This window comes from Lepidochelys kempii, chromosome 2 (assembly GCF_965140265.1).
Source record: "Lepidochelys kempii isolate rLepKem1 chromosome 2, rLepKem1.hap2, whole genome shotgun sequence".
Taxonomy (NCBI): Eukaryota; Metazoa; Chordata; order Testudines; family Cheloniidae; genus Lepidochelys; species Lepidochelys kempii.
Window position 1 is genome coordinate 237846990 of NC_133257.1, and position 15153 is coordinate 237862142.

At 41.9% G+C, this 15153-nt stretch overlaps 1 protein-coding gene across 8 annotated transcripts in view; it reads right to left on the reverse strand.

Annotated features, from left to right (window-relative positions):
* The window catches only part of MPP7 (MAGUK p55 scaffold protein 7), a 337800-nt gene that overhangs the window by 4304 nt on the left and 318343 nt on the right, over nt 1–15153 (reverse strand). For 7 of the 8 annotated variants that reach the window (XM_073334350.1, XM_073334349.1, XM_073334353.1 and 4 more), the window contains 3 exons: nt 13865–13958; nt 12639–12747; nt 3947–4090 (listed from right to left, as the gene is read on the reverse strand). In XM_073334350.1, coding sequence (XP_073190451.1) covers nt 3947–4090; nt 12639–12747; nt 13865–13958 — 347 coding nt within the window. Of the gene's footprint in view, nt 1–3946; nt 4091–11760; nt 11906–12638; nt 12748–13864; nt 13959–15153 lie in introns of those variants that run through there. The other variant, XR_012157600.1, reaches the window with a different exon arrangement.

Genomic DNA, 15153 nt, shown 5'->3' on the forward strand with positions numbered 1-15153 from the left:
TGATCTTCCATTCATGAGACAAGTCACACCGTCAGACTGCCTTCTCAGTTGAAAAGATCCTGAGTGTCTCCCTGTACCCCCATTTATACCCCCCACTCCAATATGTTATCTTTTCTCATAAACAGATGCCCCTGCTGGTTGTTTTTTCCCTGTGTGCCTCTTTCCTGTCAAAAAGAAAAGGAGTACTTGTGGCACCTTAGAGACTAACTAATTTATTTGAGCATAAGCTTTCGTGAGCTACAGCTCACTTCATCGGATGCATACTGTGGAAACTGCAGAAGACATTATATACACAGAGACCATGAAACAATACCTCCTCCCACCCCACTCTCCTGCTGGTAATAGCTTATCTAAAGTGATCACTCTCCTTACAATGAGTATGATAATCAAGTTGGGCCATTTCCAGCACAAATCCAGGTTTTCTCACCCTCCGCCCCCCCATACACAAATTCACTCTCCTGCTGGTAATAGCCCATCCAAAGTGACCACTCTCTTTACAATGTGTATGATAATCAAGGTGGGCCATTTCCAGCACAAATCCAGGTTTTCTCACCCCCCGCCCCTTTTTCCAAAAGAGAAAACCTGGATTTGTGCTGGAAATGACCCACCTTGATTATCATACACATTGTAAAGAGAGTGGTCACTTTGGATGGGCTATTACCAGCAGGAGAGTGAATTTGTGTATGGGGGGGCGGAGGGTGAGAAAACCTGGATTTGTGCTGGAAATGGCCCAACTTGATTATCATACTCATTGTAAGGAGAGTGATCACTTTAGATAAGCTATTACCACCAGGAGAGTGGGGTGGGAGGAGGTATTGTTTCATGGTCTCTGTGTATATAATGTCTTCTGCAGTTTCCACAGTATGCATCCGATGAAGTGAGCTGTAGCTCACGAAAGCTTATGCTCAAATAAATTGGTTAGTCTCTAAGGTGCCACAAGTATTCCTTTTCTTTTTGCGAATACAGACTAACATGGCTGTTACTCTGAAATCTTTCCTGTCAGTTTTACAATCTCTTCATTAGCATTGGGCTCAGTCTGTAGATAAACCTAGACTGTGACGCAGACAATACACAAAAAGAAAAGGAGTACTTGTGGCACCTTAGAGACTAACCAATTTATTTGAGCATAAGCTTTCGTGACCTACAGCTCACTTCATCAGATGCATTCATCTCTTCCCTTCTACCTGACAAGAACATGTTTATCACTTTCTGGTGACTTGCCTTAACTCGTGTACCTTAAGAACACAATTTTAAGTACAGATTCCTAATTTCTTAAATACTGTCCATACTTACATTTTACAATGATTATGACAACTAGTGGGGTCTTGGTAGAGATCTCACATGCCACCCTTTGGTAAACTTAATATGCATACATCTGAGCCCTGTAAAATGCTATGCACCCCCTTTGCCAGTTAGCACCAAGAGGTTTCTGGGTCACAGTAATATCTAAATTAAAGAAAACCCAATGTACCTTCATAAAAAAAGAGTTCCGCTACCCAAGTGAAAATCCTCCTGATTTTTCTTAACACTGTAACAGTATTATTTATGCTGAAGACAATAGTATTATTTCCTCTAAAAAATAATGTTTTGCCTGTCTGAGTTTTGATAGCATGAAATGAAATAAGAAGCTAAGAAAGTCCAGTGTAGCTATGCAAAAGTGATTCACAAAATTAAATTACTCTACTAGGCTTATGGCACTAGAGAGACTGGGCATGCAATTTACTCAAACACAAATAATATGTACACATACACACTTATAATCATAGAATATCAGGGTTGGAAGGGACCTCAGGAGGTCATCTAGTCCAACCCACTACTCAAAGCAGGACCAATACCCAACTAAATCATCCCAGCCAGGGCTTTGTCAAGCCTGACCTTAAAAACCTCTAAGGAAGGAGATTCCACCACCTCCCTAGGTAACCCATTCCAGTGCTTCACCATCCTCCTAGTGAAAAAGTTTTTCCTAATATCCAACCTAAACCTCCCCCTCTGCAACTTGAGACAATTACTCCTCGTTCTGTCGTCTGTTACCACTGAGAACAGTCTAGATCCATCCTCTTTGGAAACCCTTTTCAGATAGTTGAAAGCAACTATCAAATCCCCCCTCATTCTTCTCTTCTGCAGACTAAACAATCCCAGTTCCCTCAGCCTCTCCTCGTAAGTCATGTGCTCCAGTGCCCTAATCATTTTCGTTGCCCTCTGCTGGACTCTTTCCAATTTTTCCACATCCTTCTTGTAGTGTAGGGCCCAAAACTGGACACAGTACTCCAGATGAGGCCTCACCAATGTTGAATAGAGGGGAATGATCATGTCCCTCGATCTGCTGGCAATGCCCTATTTATAGAGCCCAAAATGCTGTTAGCCTTCTTGACAACAAGGACACACTGTTGACTCATATCCAGCTTCTCGTCCACTGTAACCCCTAGATCCTTTTCCGCAGAACTGCCGCCAAGCCATTTGGTCCCTAGTGTGTAGCAGTGCATGGGATTCTTCCGTCCTAAGTGCAGGACTCTGCACTTGTCCTTGTTGAACCTCATCAGATTTCTTTTGGTCCAATCCTCTAATTTGTCTAGGTCCCTCTGTATCCTAGCCCTACCCTCCAGTGTATCTACCACTCCTCCCAGTTTAGTGTCATCTGCAGACTTGCTGAGGGTGCAGTCCATGCCATCCTCCAGATCATTAATGAAGATATTGAACAAAACCAGCCCCAGGACTGACCCTTGGGGCACTCTGCTTGACACCGGCTGCTAAGTAGACATGGAGCCATTGATCACTACCTGTTGAGCCCGACTATCTAGCCAGCTTTCTATCCACCTTATAGTCCATTCATCCAGCTCATACTTCTTTAATTTGCTGGCAAGAATACTGTGGGAGACTCTATCAAAAGCTTTGCTAAAGTCAAGGAATAACACATCCACTGCTTTCCCCTCATCCACAGAGCCAGTTATCTCGTCATAGAAGGCAATTAGATTAGTCAGGCATGACTTGCCCTTGCTGAATCCATGCTGACTGTTCCTGATCACTTTCTTCCTCTAAGTGCTTCAGAATTGATTCCTTGAGGACCTGCTCCATGATTTTTCCAGGATCTGAGGTGAGGCTGACTGGCCTGTAGTTCCCCGGATCCTCCTCCTTCCCTTTTTTAAAGATGGGCACTATATTTGCCTTTTCCCAGTCATCCAGGACCTCCCCCAATCACCATGAGTTTTCAAAGATAATGGCCAATGGCTCTGCAATCACATCCGCCAACTCCTTTAGCACCCTCGGATGCAGTGCATCCGGCCCCATGGACTTGTGCTTGTCCAGCTTTTCTAAATAGTCCTGAACAACTTCTTTCTCCACAGAGGGCTGGTCACCTCCTCCCCATGCTGTGCTGCCCAGTGCAGTAGTCTGGGAGCTGACCTTGTTCGTGAAGACAGAGGCAAAAAAAAGCACTGAGTACATTAGCTTTTTCCACATCCTCTGTCACTAGGTTGCCTCCTCCATTCAGAAAGGGGCCCACACTTTCCTTGACCTTCTTCTTGTTGCTAACATACCTGAAGAAACCCTTCTTGTTACTCTTAACATCCCTTGCTAGCTGCAACTCCAAGAGTGATTTGGCCTTCCTGATTTCGCTCCTGCATGCCTGAGCAATGTTTTTATACTCCTCCCTGGTCATTTGTCCAATCTTCCACTTCTTGTAAGTTTCTTTTTTGAGTTTAAGATCAGCAAGGATTTCATTGTTAATCCAAGCTGGTCGCCTGCTATATTTACTATTCTTTCTACACATCAGGATGGTTTGTTCCTGCAACCTCAATAAGGATTCTTTAAATTAAATGTTTTAATTAAATGTTTTGAGGCACAAGTTCCATTAAGTTCTAAAGGTATTCAGCGACCTCATCTTCAAGATAAACAGTTACAAAAACTATTGACTACTTCTCATATTCTTATGGATTCTAAACATACTTACTGTGAAAGGTTTTGCAGCCCCTTTTTCATCTTTGCTTGAAATAATCTTGGCATTTTTTCTGGTCTCTCTCAAACACTCAAGTGATGGAGGCTTTATAAATATCACAAATGGTTTAAATTCTAATGTTCTTAAATGCTTCACTGTCTGGAAAGGGGAAAAATTATAATTAATTAGTAACAGTGTTTGAATTCATTCCTTGCACTGGAGTTTGCAACAAAAAAAGAAGCCTCTGCTCTGACACTAAATCTAGAAAGCATCTCTTGAAGTATATATTTCATTCATTAACATTCTACTTTCTTAAACAGCATTTATTCTGTGCATCGCCTGTTGCTACTTGAATGGCAAGAAATATTTTGATTTCAACGAAAGTTGTCAGTGTTGGTAAATCTGATCAGTCTGGCAGAAGTAAAGCCAATGCACTATTATAGGCTATCCAAAGAGGTGGTATTAGTAATGAGAAAAATTAAGTTGAACGAAAGGATTTTTAGTTGATGCACGAGGGAGGAGTAACAGATTATTTAATAGCTAATTCTAGGAAGTGTAAAACTTCCTACTGCCACATTCCAGAGATAATAGAAAAGGCTTTCTGCAGCCCAAGAGCAAAAGGGCACAGTGATAAGAGGACAACCATTGGTTCTCCTCAAACATTTAAAACTCATTAAGTTCATTCTGTGCTGCTGTTTATGCTTCACGGGAGGATGAGATTATTGCTGCCTATTAAGGGAGATGTTACTTACCTTACAGTGACTTGAGTTCTTTGAGATGTTTTGTCCCTATAGGTGCTCTACCGTAGGGGATTCCCAAACAGTAACTCATCGAAGAGGTGGGTGCTGAGGTGAAAAGTCTAGGAAAGTTTGAAGGACTGAATCACTAAAGATGGTGTCACCTCTGCAAGCTGGTCAGATGGTATAATGCTTGGCAAATGTATGTATAGAAGACCACGTAGCAGTCCTGCTGATTTCTGTGATGGGAGTGTCCCTCAGTAGACCTAGAGATATGAATTGAGGTCTAGTCAAATGTGCTGTTATTCTGTGAGGGGGCTGCATAAGAATGGCCATACTGGGTCTGACCAAAGGTTCATCTAGCCCAGTATCCTGTCTTCCAAGAGTTGCCAATGCCAGGTGCCCCAGAGGAAATGAACAGAAAATCATCAAGTGATCCACTCCTTGTTACCCATTCCCAGCTTCTGGCAAACAGAGGCTAGGGACACCATCCCTCCACACCTGCATTTTCATAGCAGGTCAAGATGCAACCTGAAACTCACTTAGACCACCTTTTTGTGGAAATCAGTTGGCCCTTCATCCTTTCTGCAAACAATACAAATAGCCTGGGAGAGGTCCAGAAGATTTTAGTCCTATCCAGATAGAAGGTAAGCCCTTCTGACTTCCAGTGAATGAAGACTTGATTCCTCTGTGGAGCATGAGGTTTTGGGTAGAACACTAGCAGGTCAATAGCCTAGTTATGTTATATTCTGAGGAGGGGACTTAGTATAACTCTGTCTATGTAAAAGGTGGTGTATGTAAGGTCAGTCATGAGGGCTCCCAGCTTCCCCATTCATCTTGCTAAGGTGATGGCAATTAGGAACAAAGTCTGGAGGGAGCAGGTTCAAAGGGGTGTTTCCTTAGGATGATTAGCACCAGTCTGAGGTCCCATTGGGGAGCCAGGTATCAAATGAGAGGAAAGAGGTTGTATAGATCCTTGAGAAAGATCTGACTGCTGTAGAGTGGGCAGAGACTGAAAAGCCGTGGATGAGTGAATGGTCAGATGTACCCTGAAAAAGCTCATTAGAGACCCTCCGTTTTTAATTCCAATAGGTAATCCAAGGTCTTGGAAAATGGAACTTCCAAAGCTTGAGAAGATGGGAGGGAGCAGCAGGACTGGAAGTGTTTCCACTTTTGGAGATAAGTCTTGAGAGTACTGGGCTTTCTACTGGATAAGAGAACTGACTGAAATCTACCTGAAAAGGTTAACTCCACGCTGGGAGCCACTGAGGAGCCATGCTCTCAGATTCAGGGAGAAGGAGTTGGGAAGGATGAAGGTCTCTGAGTTCTATGTCAAGAGGTCCTTCATGATAGGAAGCCTGAAGGGTGTTAACTCTGAGAGGTAGATGAGGTTTGAGCACTACACCTGTCTCGGCCAAGCAGGTGCTATGATAGCAGCTCCTTCTCAGCACAGCTTGAGGGAGGTTCTTTTTTTTAGGGCTAGTGGTATAGGTGGGTAAGCATAAAGAAGTGTATGGGGACATGATGTTATCAGGGCATTGTTAGGAGAGTTGTGACCATAACCTCCCTTGGAGCAGAATAGAAAACATTTTGCATTGTTTGTGTTGGCGAAGAAGTCTACCCTGGTATACCTCAGGTCAGGCAGATGCTCTGGAAGACAGAGTTTTTGAGCTCCCATTTATGATTTTGGCAAAAGTGTCTGCTTAAGGAGTTTGCAATTACTTTGTGGAGGCCTGGCAGATAGACTGCTGATTTCTATCCTATGAGAAATGCACCAGTTCCACAATTTAGTGACAGTGCACATAAGGACTGGGATTTTGCTGAACCCTGGTGGTTGATGTAATACATCTCTGCCCTGTTGTCCAACATTACTCTGATTGGGTGACCTCATATGGCCTGGAAGAAATGTTGGCAAGCATATCTACTGTTCTTAGCCTCACGATATTGATATGTAGTGCCAATTCCTCTGCTGACCATTTGCCCTGCGCTTTGTCTCCCTGTAGGTGAGCTTCCCACCATAACAGACACATCTCTTGTGAGGGTCTTCAAAGATGCTGGATATATAAATGGGGTTCAGACAGAGATCTTCCATGTATCTTTCCATCATATAAGAGAGCCTAACACCTTCCAAGACACTGTGACGTGTCTGGAGAAGATTGTCTGTTCGGGGGTATATACACTTTTAGTCATGTCTGGAGGCATCTGAGGTGCATCCTTGCATGGGAAATCACATATGTGGTGTCCGACATGTGGCCCAACATCTGTAGGCAAATCCTTAGGTTATTTGTGGGCTGAACTGTAATGTTCAGATTAGATGGGATAGGGTGGAGAATCTCTCTTTGGGAAGGTAAGCCCTTGCTGTTTGGAGTGTACAGTAGCTTCTATAAAGTCTATTCTCTGTCCTGAAGTTAGCATGGATTTCTTGTGGCTGATACAAGGGCCCAAAGATTGGAATAGTGTTAATGAACTAGACATTGCTGACTGGACCTCTTTGGGTGATTGGCCTCTGAGAAGCCAGCTGTCCAAGTATGGGAGTGCTGATATTCCCCACTGGCAGAGCCAAGTCACCGTCACTGAGAGAATCTTTGTGAACGCCCTTGGGGCCATGGAGAGTCCAAAGGGGAGAACTCGATAATGACAGTGATCCACCCCTATTACAAAACGTAGGAAGTGCTTGTGGGACGGGTGAATAGCTACATGACAGTAAGCATCCTCTACGTCAAGAGACATGAACAGTCTTCTGGATCTAAGGATGGGACTATGGTAGCTAGTGTCACCATTCTGAAGTGGTATGCTAGGATGCAATTGTTCAAGATCCTGAGCTCAACGGTTGGTCTCCACCCTTCATCTTTCTTGAGAACAAGGATGTGATTGGAAAAGAACCTTCTTCCGATGAACTCTGGTGGAAACAGTTCTATTGCTCACAGGAGAAGAGAATGAACTTCTTGACTTAGGAGTTCCTCCTAAGGAAGTGAGAAGGGTCCATGAAGGAGGATGGGGAGGGAGTTGGGAAGGAGGGATGGAAAGGAAGTGGATAGAGTAACCCACTTTGACATTCTCTAATATCCATTTGTCTGAGGTAAGAAATTCCCAGGCTAAGTAGCGGGACAGTCAATCTCCAAAGAGGGGGTAGTTGCACAACAGCTATTTCGGAGTGGAATGGGTTGCTTGATGCCCTTGACCAAGGTATCAAAAGTGCCTCTTAGAAGCAGGAGCTGATAGAGTAAAAGTAGGGGTGCTTGGCCTGTTTTTTTGTGGTTTGGGTTTTCTCCAGAAGGGCTCCTGAGGCTTAGGGAAAGTATGCTGTTGGTACTGGAATGGTCTCAAGCTTGAGTGGTTTGGGATCTAATAAAGCACTTTTTTGTTGCAGGCACATAAATCCCCACTGATCACAATGCTGATCTGGAATGTTTGAGCATCTGGAGAGAGGAGTCCATATTTTCACTGAAGAGCTTAGGCTCTTTGAATTGGAGATCTTCCATGGTATTTTGAACTTCTGGAAGACCTGAGAACTGGAGCCAATATGCTTTTCTGATGACCACCATTGTGGCATGGACTTACGGAGGCTGTGTCAGCAGCATCTAGAGTAGCTTGTAGGGAGGTTTTTGCAACCAACTGCCCTTCAGCGATGACAGACTGAAAATGATCTTTCTGGTCTTGTGACAAGTGCTCAATAAAATGTATATATTTGGAGTATGTGTTAAGATTGTATTTTGCCATCAAGGCCTGGTAGTTGGCGATATAAAATTGGAGAGTGGCTGATGAGTAGCTCTTCCTTCCCACCAAGTCCAACCACTTGGATTACTTGTCAGATGGAGAAGGCCTAGAATGAGCTTGACAGCTCCCTCTCATTGGCTGCATCAATTATCAGGGAATTGGGGCTGGGATGGGAAACAAAGTGTTTCATTCCTTTCGGGGGATATAGTATTTATCTGCCTGCTTACAGCTTGGTGGGATTGTGGCAGGTGTTTGCCACAGGGAATGTGCAAGAGATAACACCTCACTGATGGTTCTGAAATCATCAGTGTAGGAAAGTCATGGTGGCATTATTGTGTTATCTGGAGATGAAGAGGACAGAGGGAAGCAAGATCTTCTTGGCCTGAGACTATTGCTCCTTCTGTATATAGTCTGGTACTGGAGAAGTGTGAGGTTCTGAGGTGCTTGGTACTGCAGTGTGTGGTAGTAGTCAATCTGCAGATGTTGATAGTTGGTATGGTACCGGTGGATACCGGTGCTTTTTCTTAGATATCTGATAGAATAGGTTGCTTTACTGACCCATGGGTCTCAGTAACTTTACTGGAAAGGAGAATAAGGGAATGGACCGCAATGATAATTATAGTCTCTGGGCCTACAATGTTTGGCAGATTCCCTAGGATTTATGAAAAAGACTCATGGAGTATGGTAGCACAATACTGGGATGGATCACTTTACTGATATCTCCAAGTCCAATGAGTCCTCTCTTGAACTGAGAGAGCGAGGGAGAGAGAGAGAGAGTACCCTGCAGAAAAGGACCTAGGGGTGACAGTGGACGAGAAGCTGGATATGAGTCAGCAGTGTGCCCTTGTTGCCAAGAAGGCCAATGGCATTTTGGGATGTATAAGTAGGGGCATAGCGAGCAGATCGAGGGACGTGATCGTTCCCCTCTATTCGACATTGGTGAGGCCTCATCTGGAGTACTGTGTCCAGTTTTGGGCCCCACACTTCAAGAAGGATGTGGATAAATTGGAGAGAGTCCAGCGAAGGGCAACAAAAATGATTAGGGGACTGGAACACATGAGTTATGAGGAGAGGCTGAGGGAGCTGGGATTGTTTAGCCTGCAGAAGAGAAGAATGAGGGGGGATTTGATAGCTGCTTTCAACTACCTGAAAGGGGGTTCCAAAGAGGATGGCTCTAGACTGTTCTCAATGGTAGCAGATGACAGAACGAGGAGTAATGGTCTCAAGTTGCAGTGGGGGAGGTTTAGATTGGATATTAGGAAAAACTTTTTCACTAAGAGGGTGGTGAAACACTGGAATGCGTTACCTAGGGAGGTGGTAGAATCTCCTTCCTTAGAGGTTTTTAAGGTCAGGCTTGACAAAGCCCTGGCTGGGATGATTTAACTGGGAATTGGTCCTGCTTTGAGCAGGGGGTTGGACTAGATGACCTTCTGGGGTCCCTTCCAACCCTGATATTCTATGATTCTATGAATCTATGATTCTACCCAATGCCCTAACCGGTACTGAAGGCTGGAGACTTAAGCAAGTCTCAACTTGCAGCTGTCAGGACAACACTGGGCAGGTGGCTCCAGTAGATCTCAGTATTGAAAGCTCAGGTTCATCAGAGATTGAAACCCTCTGAAGAAAGGAACCTGGAAGGAGGTAGAGGGCTCTAATCGCCTTTAGATGAGATTTGTGTTGTACCAGAAGGGGAAATGCCAACCGGTGAGATGGAAGCTGTTGCAGGACTGTGGTGGTTGTAGGGTCACGTCCCACCTCAGACATATGGTGAGATGCGGGTTCCAGGAAATGGATGGTAGCCCTGTGAGTACTGCGGATCCACAAGGTATCGGAGTGCCACCACAGTAGTTGCTCTGGTGGTAGGTATGTTGTCTGAACATGGCTTCTTCCATGGTACTAATGCCTCAGTACTGAACTCAGTTGGAGCCTTTATGGTACCTTTAGAGGCACAAGAATCTCCCAAGACTGGGTTTTACGGGGAGATCTACCCTGCTTCTTCACTTCCCTGCTTGGAGAGGTATGTTTCCTCTTCTTTAGAGTTTTATTGTCCGAGGCCACAGATGAGGCATTAATGTGGACTAAGGTGGCCTGTGATGTAGAGGCTGATGTAACTGGGAGTGAGGGAGAGGGGGAAAGAGAGTGATGAAGCGAACTCTGCTGGAGCTAGAGCACATTCCATTAACAGCAGCTTAAGTCTAGTCTCCCTGTCTTTTTTTGGATCTGCCTTTGAAATCCAGGCAAACCGTGCATTTAAAAGGGTTGTGGGAGTGCCCCAAACCTCACAGGTAACTGGAGTGACCAACACTGTGGGGAAAGGACATGTTGCATATCTAAGAGTGCTTAAACTCCAGGATTTTGGACATACGGTGTGCTCCAGCACAAATGAAAGATCTAAGAAAAGAAGAGGGAAGAAAGCCGCTCCCTCCCCTTACAAGCACTAGAGTGCAAAATAAAGTAAATGGACTAAATATAAAGAAGAAACACAAAGTAAATATGAAACTAGGGTAAAAAGGAGTCACAAGGTGAAAGCTGGGAAGCTAAATGCAGCTGACAGCTTCGTCTCAAGCCACATAACCTTGTTCAAAGTACAGGGTGGTACTCTGCACAGGTCCGGGCCCCGTGGATACTACTTTTCAGTCTCTGATTGAGAGCACATAGACGCTTGAACATCCTACAGTGGAGCACACACAGGAGGACATACTCAAAGAACTAAAACATAGTTCTCCATGTAGCTCTTGCTGGCCAGTAACAAGTTGCTGTCAGATAACTTGCAGCCACAGTATCAACTACCTTCCTCCTCCTGCAATCCTAGCAGGAGCAGCTAGTTTTACAGTATAGGGTCGAAACCCCAAAATGCCAAATGCACATGTCTCTAAGCTTAAACTGAGTTATTTGAATTTGGTATTGTATTTCCAACTGAGATCTTTCTAATCAGAAGACAATGACATTCTCTCATTTTAATAGCTAGAAAAAAGCCAATTGTTCACAATAATTTACCATACACTACTAGATCAAAATTTCCTTTTGATCATTTAAAAATTGTTATTAGCTAATGCAGTTTTCACAGTAAGTGCAATGTTGTACACATAGCAACAATTCAGCAAGTAAACCCAAAATTGCACACTTTTTGCTGTTACCCATAAAAACTACTATTGATCAAGGTTTTTGAGTCTGTGACATCAGTTTCCTAAAGCCATTATTCAACCAGCATACATCTGTGCCATTCCCTTTTCCTACAGAAAGCCTCTTTTCGCCAATTTTCTAATAAGGAACATGACATAATATTTTGATTAATGTGAATAAACTTTTGCCATTGATGCCACTGAACATTTACAGTAAATGCTATTTAGACAGGGAATAATCATGTCCAATTACCTACAGAACCCTCTTTAAACCAACAGCTTGAGTGCTTCATCATGCAGGCACTTGTGCACTGGGTAAGTCAGGAAAAGTGGAAGACTTCAACTGTTTCCATTTAACATCGAAAATCATTTTTCTGGCTCCTGAATTTTGTGCTGCACTACAGGATATTTGAACAATACTCAAACAAGTCAAAGGTGAACACAAAAGAAATGGAAAAATCTGTTCTGAACAATTTATTTCAAATCATATTTTTATACATTTATTTCATTCAAACTTTATTTAAATGGTCAAATGCACAAGTTAAAGTTGCACCCAGGCAATAATGAATAGTGGGGATAGGGGTTAATAGGAAGAACAACATGCACACAAAATAGAAACAAATGATGACCGCAGCCCCTTCCCTCTACAGAATACTGCTCTATTTATCTGTTATTCAGCATACTGTATATTTAATGTATTCTTCACATTATGGCCTGTCCTAAAACCCTTTACATAAACAGTCTTGTTGAAATCAAAGGATTACTCATGTGAGTAAGGGCTGCAGGACTGAGCTCTTTCTCAAGAATATTTTGCATTTAAATATCGAGTTTTTCAGACAAATTCTAACCCAGAGCAGTAGAACACTGAATACAAATGTTGGAACATTCTGTGAGTAATTAAATCTTCATGTTAGTATAAGCTTTCAGTGCAGTTAGTTTTTGCATTAAATACCATCCAATCTGTGTTGAAATCTCCCTTTAGGAATGCTCTGTACAATAAGTATACCCAGATATTGTATGGAATATAAATTGAACATGGAATAAAATAGAATGCTCTATTAACAGTCTTCTTCCGGAATCCTAACATGGAATGCAGTAAATTACAACATGCCAAGAGAGGTGCTTACTTACATGAGGCTGCACATCCAACAAACAAACTTTGTTTTTAGTTAGAACAGAGCGAACAGAGTCTATGCTTGTACCGTAGTAGTTGTTTTTATATTCACCATATTCAATAAACCTGTGGTAGAAAGTGAAAAAAAATCAGAATCATCCCTTTTCTTTAGCAAATAATTATCAATTTGGTTAATAAGATTTAATTCATGAGCAGAAATATTTTTACTCCACATGTGATTTTTACCATGTTTTATAAAATGAAGTGCTGCCAGGTACTTCATCATGTCAACCTAAAAAAACCCCTTCTATTTTACCATTTTCAAATCAGTAACACTTGCTTATATTACAGTTAAAGAGCAAAAGTACTATAGTCCAACAGCACACTAATGTTTTCCATCACCTCTTTTTCAGAACTAATGTAATGCAATAAAAAAGTGGATAAGCTAAACAATAGAAACTACTGAAATTTCATTGCATGCTACAGTATATCTGAATTCTCTGTCTCTGAATAGGTGGAGCAGTTATGGCATTAATAGAACCAAGGCGGCTGGTTATGTGCTATAAAAATATAAATACAATTTGAGAAAAAGCAAAGCACATTTTGAAGTTTCAATCAAACCTACAGCTTTGTGTCTACTATACTTTGCCGTCTGAAATACTTAGGGCAGGATTTTAACTTAAAATATTTTACAGGTTGCTGGAGAGCATGATGCTACCATTGTCTTTATTTTATTTTAATTTTTGAAGTGCTTGAGGGGAGGAGCTTCTCTCTAGTTCTCCAGATTCCTGTTCTTTTGAACAGGAAATGACTGTACTGGAAGGGAATATAACTATACAAAACCATTAACTGAAACACACATTTGAAATACAGCACTGACAGGGCCCCTTTCCTGATGCTGCAATGAACAATTAGTAAGACAAATAATGCCAATTTAAAAGGGGCCTCCACCTTCAAACTCCCCCCCCCCCCCCCCCAAAAAAAAATCTCTCTATGTTTAGCTCATTGGACAGGCATTTAAAGTATTAGGTGGTTTAAAACTGATTACGTTCTGTTCACATTACTTTTATTTTGTTTCAACAATCTGCAGAAATTGCAGTGCTGACTGTTTAGACATTATACTTTAACATGTTTTAAAATCAATGCAGACTATACCCATTTTAAATTACTACATAAAAACAAACTACAAAAACTTCACAATTAAACCATTGTTTGACTATGGCTCTAGTTAGTTTCAACATACTTGTTATTCTGTACATCTGTCTCAAACAAGTGCTTGGAAATGAAAATGTACTCGACACCATCACTTTCTTGGCCTCTTCTTGCTCTAGTTGTGTCTGTGGTTTCATAAAAATAAATAAATAAATACATAAAAACACACACAAAAAGCTTTTTTTAAAAACAAACCAGTTTCAGGAAAAATATAAAGGGCCCAATCCTGTGCGGTGCAGATTGCTCTTATCTTATACAGGTTTCTAAAGGAGTTGAGTGTGCTCAGCATCTTGAAGGCTGCACTCAGCATGTCACAGGATTGAGCCTAAGGCAAGTACAAGAAAACCTGATTGGACATAAATAACAGATTATCAATTTTATTTACTAATGGAAAAGTTAACTAAAGGGGGAACAAAGAGGCTGTTGAAAAATTAAATGAGCAGCAATTTAGAACAAACCCGTTCCCTCTGCCACAATTCATCATAAAAGGAATTTGTGGAATTCATTGGCACAGGGAACTATCAAGGCAAATGATGTTTAGTGACTGGATTTATCAGAGAGCCAAATAATGTTATGATCATTAACAACATTTGCAGCTACAGTATGTAAGGTATGATAGTAATACAATGGAAATTTATGTTTCATATTTTAGGAGCTGATTGATTGCCTCTGGTGGCCAGAAAGGAATTCCTCTTTCTCCCCATCTACAGCCTTGCACAATAGACTAGGTGGCTTATGAGTTTTTAATTCAATTTTTACTTCCTCTCAAGCATCAAGTAATAGTTTTTCTATAAAATTAGGTATAAATGAGACAAAATGCTTAATGGTGTGGTATAAAGGTTTTTATTACCAGTGTAACTCACTCACTTATGACTAATGTGACCATTCCAAACTCATACCTGTAAAACCTTTGTAACATGCTGTCATGTACGCTATATCACCAACTCACGGATATATAGACAAAGACACACATACAAAGTATTTTTGTCATATTCTTCTTCTTTGGCGAACATAAAAAAAAAACACATTTCAAAGATGGTCCCACTTCCACTTGAAATTTTGCAATCACTAAGTTTCACTTGAAAGTGACCCCCTTTCCTCAAGTTTTGATGAGCAATTGAAAAGCAAAACTTTGGAGACACAAAGTTGCTTGATGAAAAATATCAATTTTGTGGGGAGAAAAATCTTGTGTAGATGATTGCATGTTCATCAATCAGTTGAGTATCTGAAAAAAGAACAGGAGTACGTGTGGCACCTTAAGAGACTAACAAATTTATTAGAGCATAAGCTTTTGTGGGCTACAGCTCACTTCATCGGATG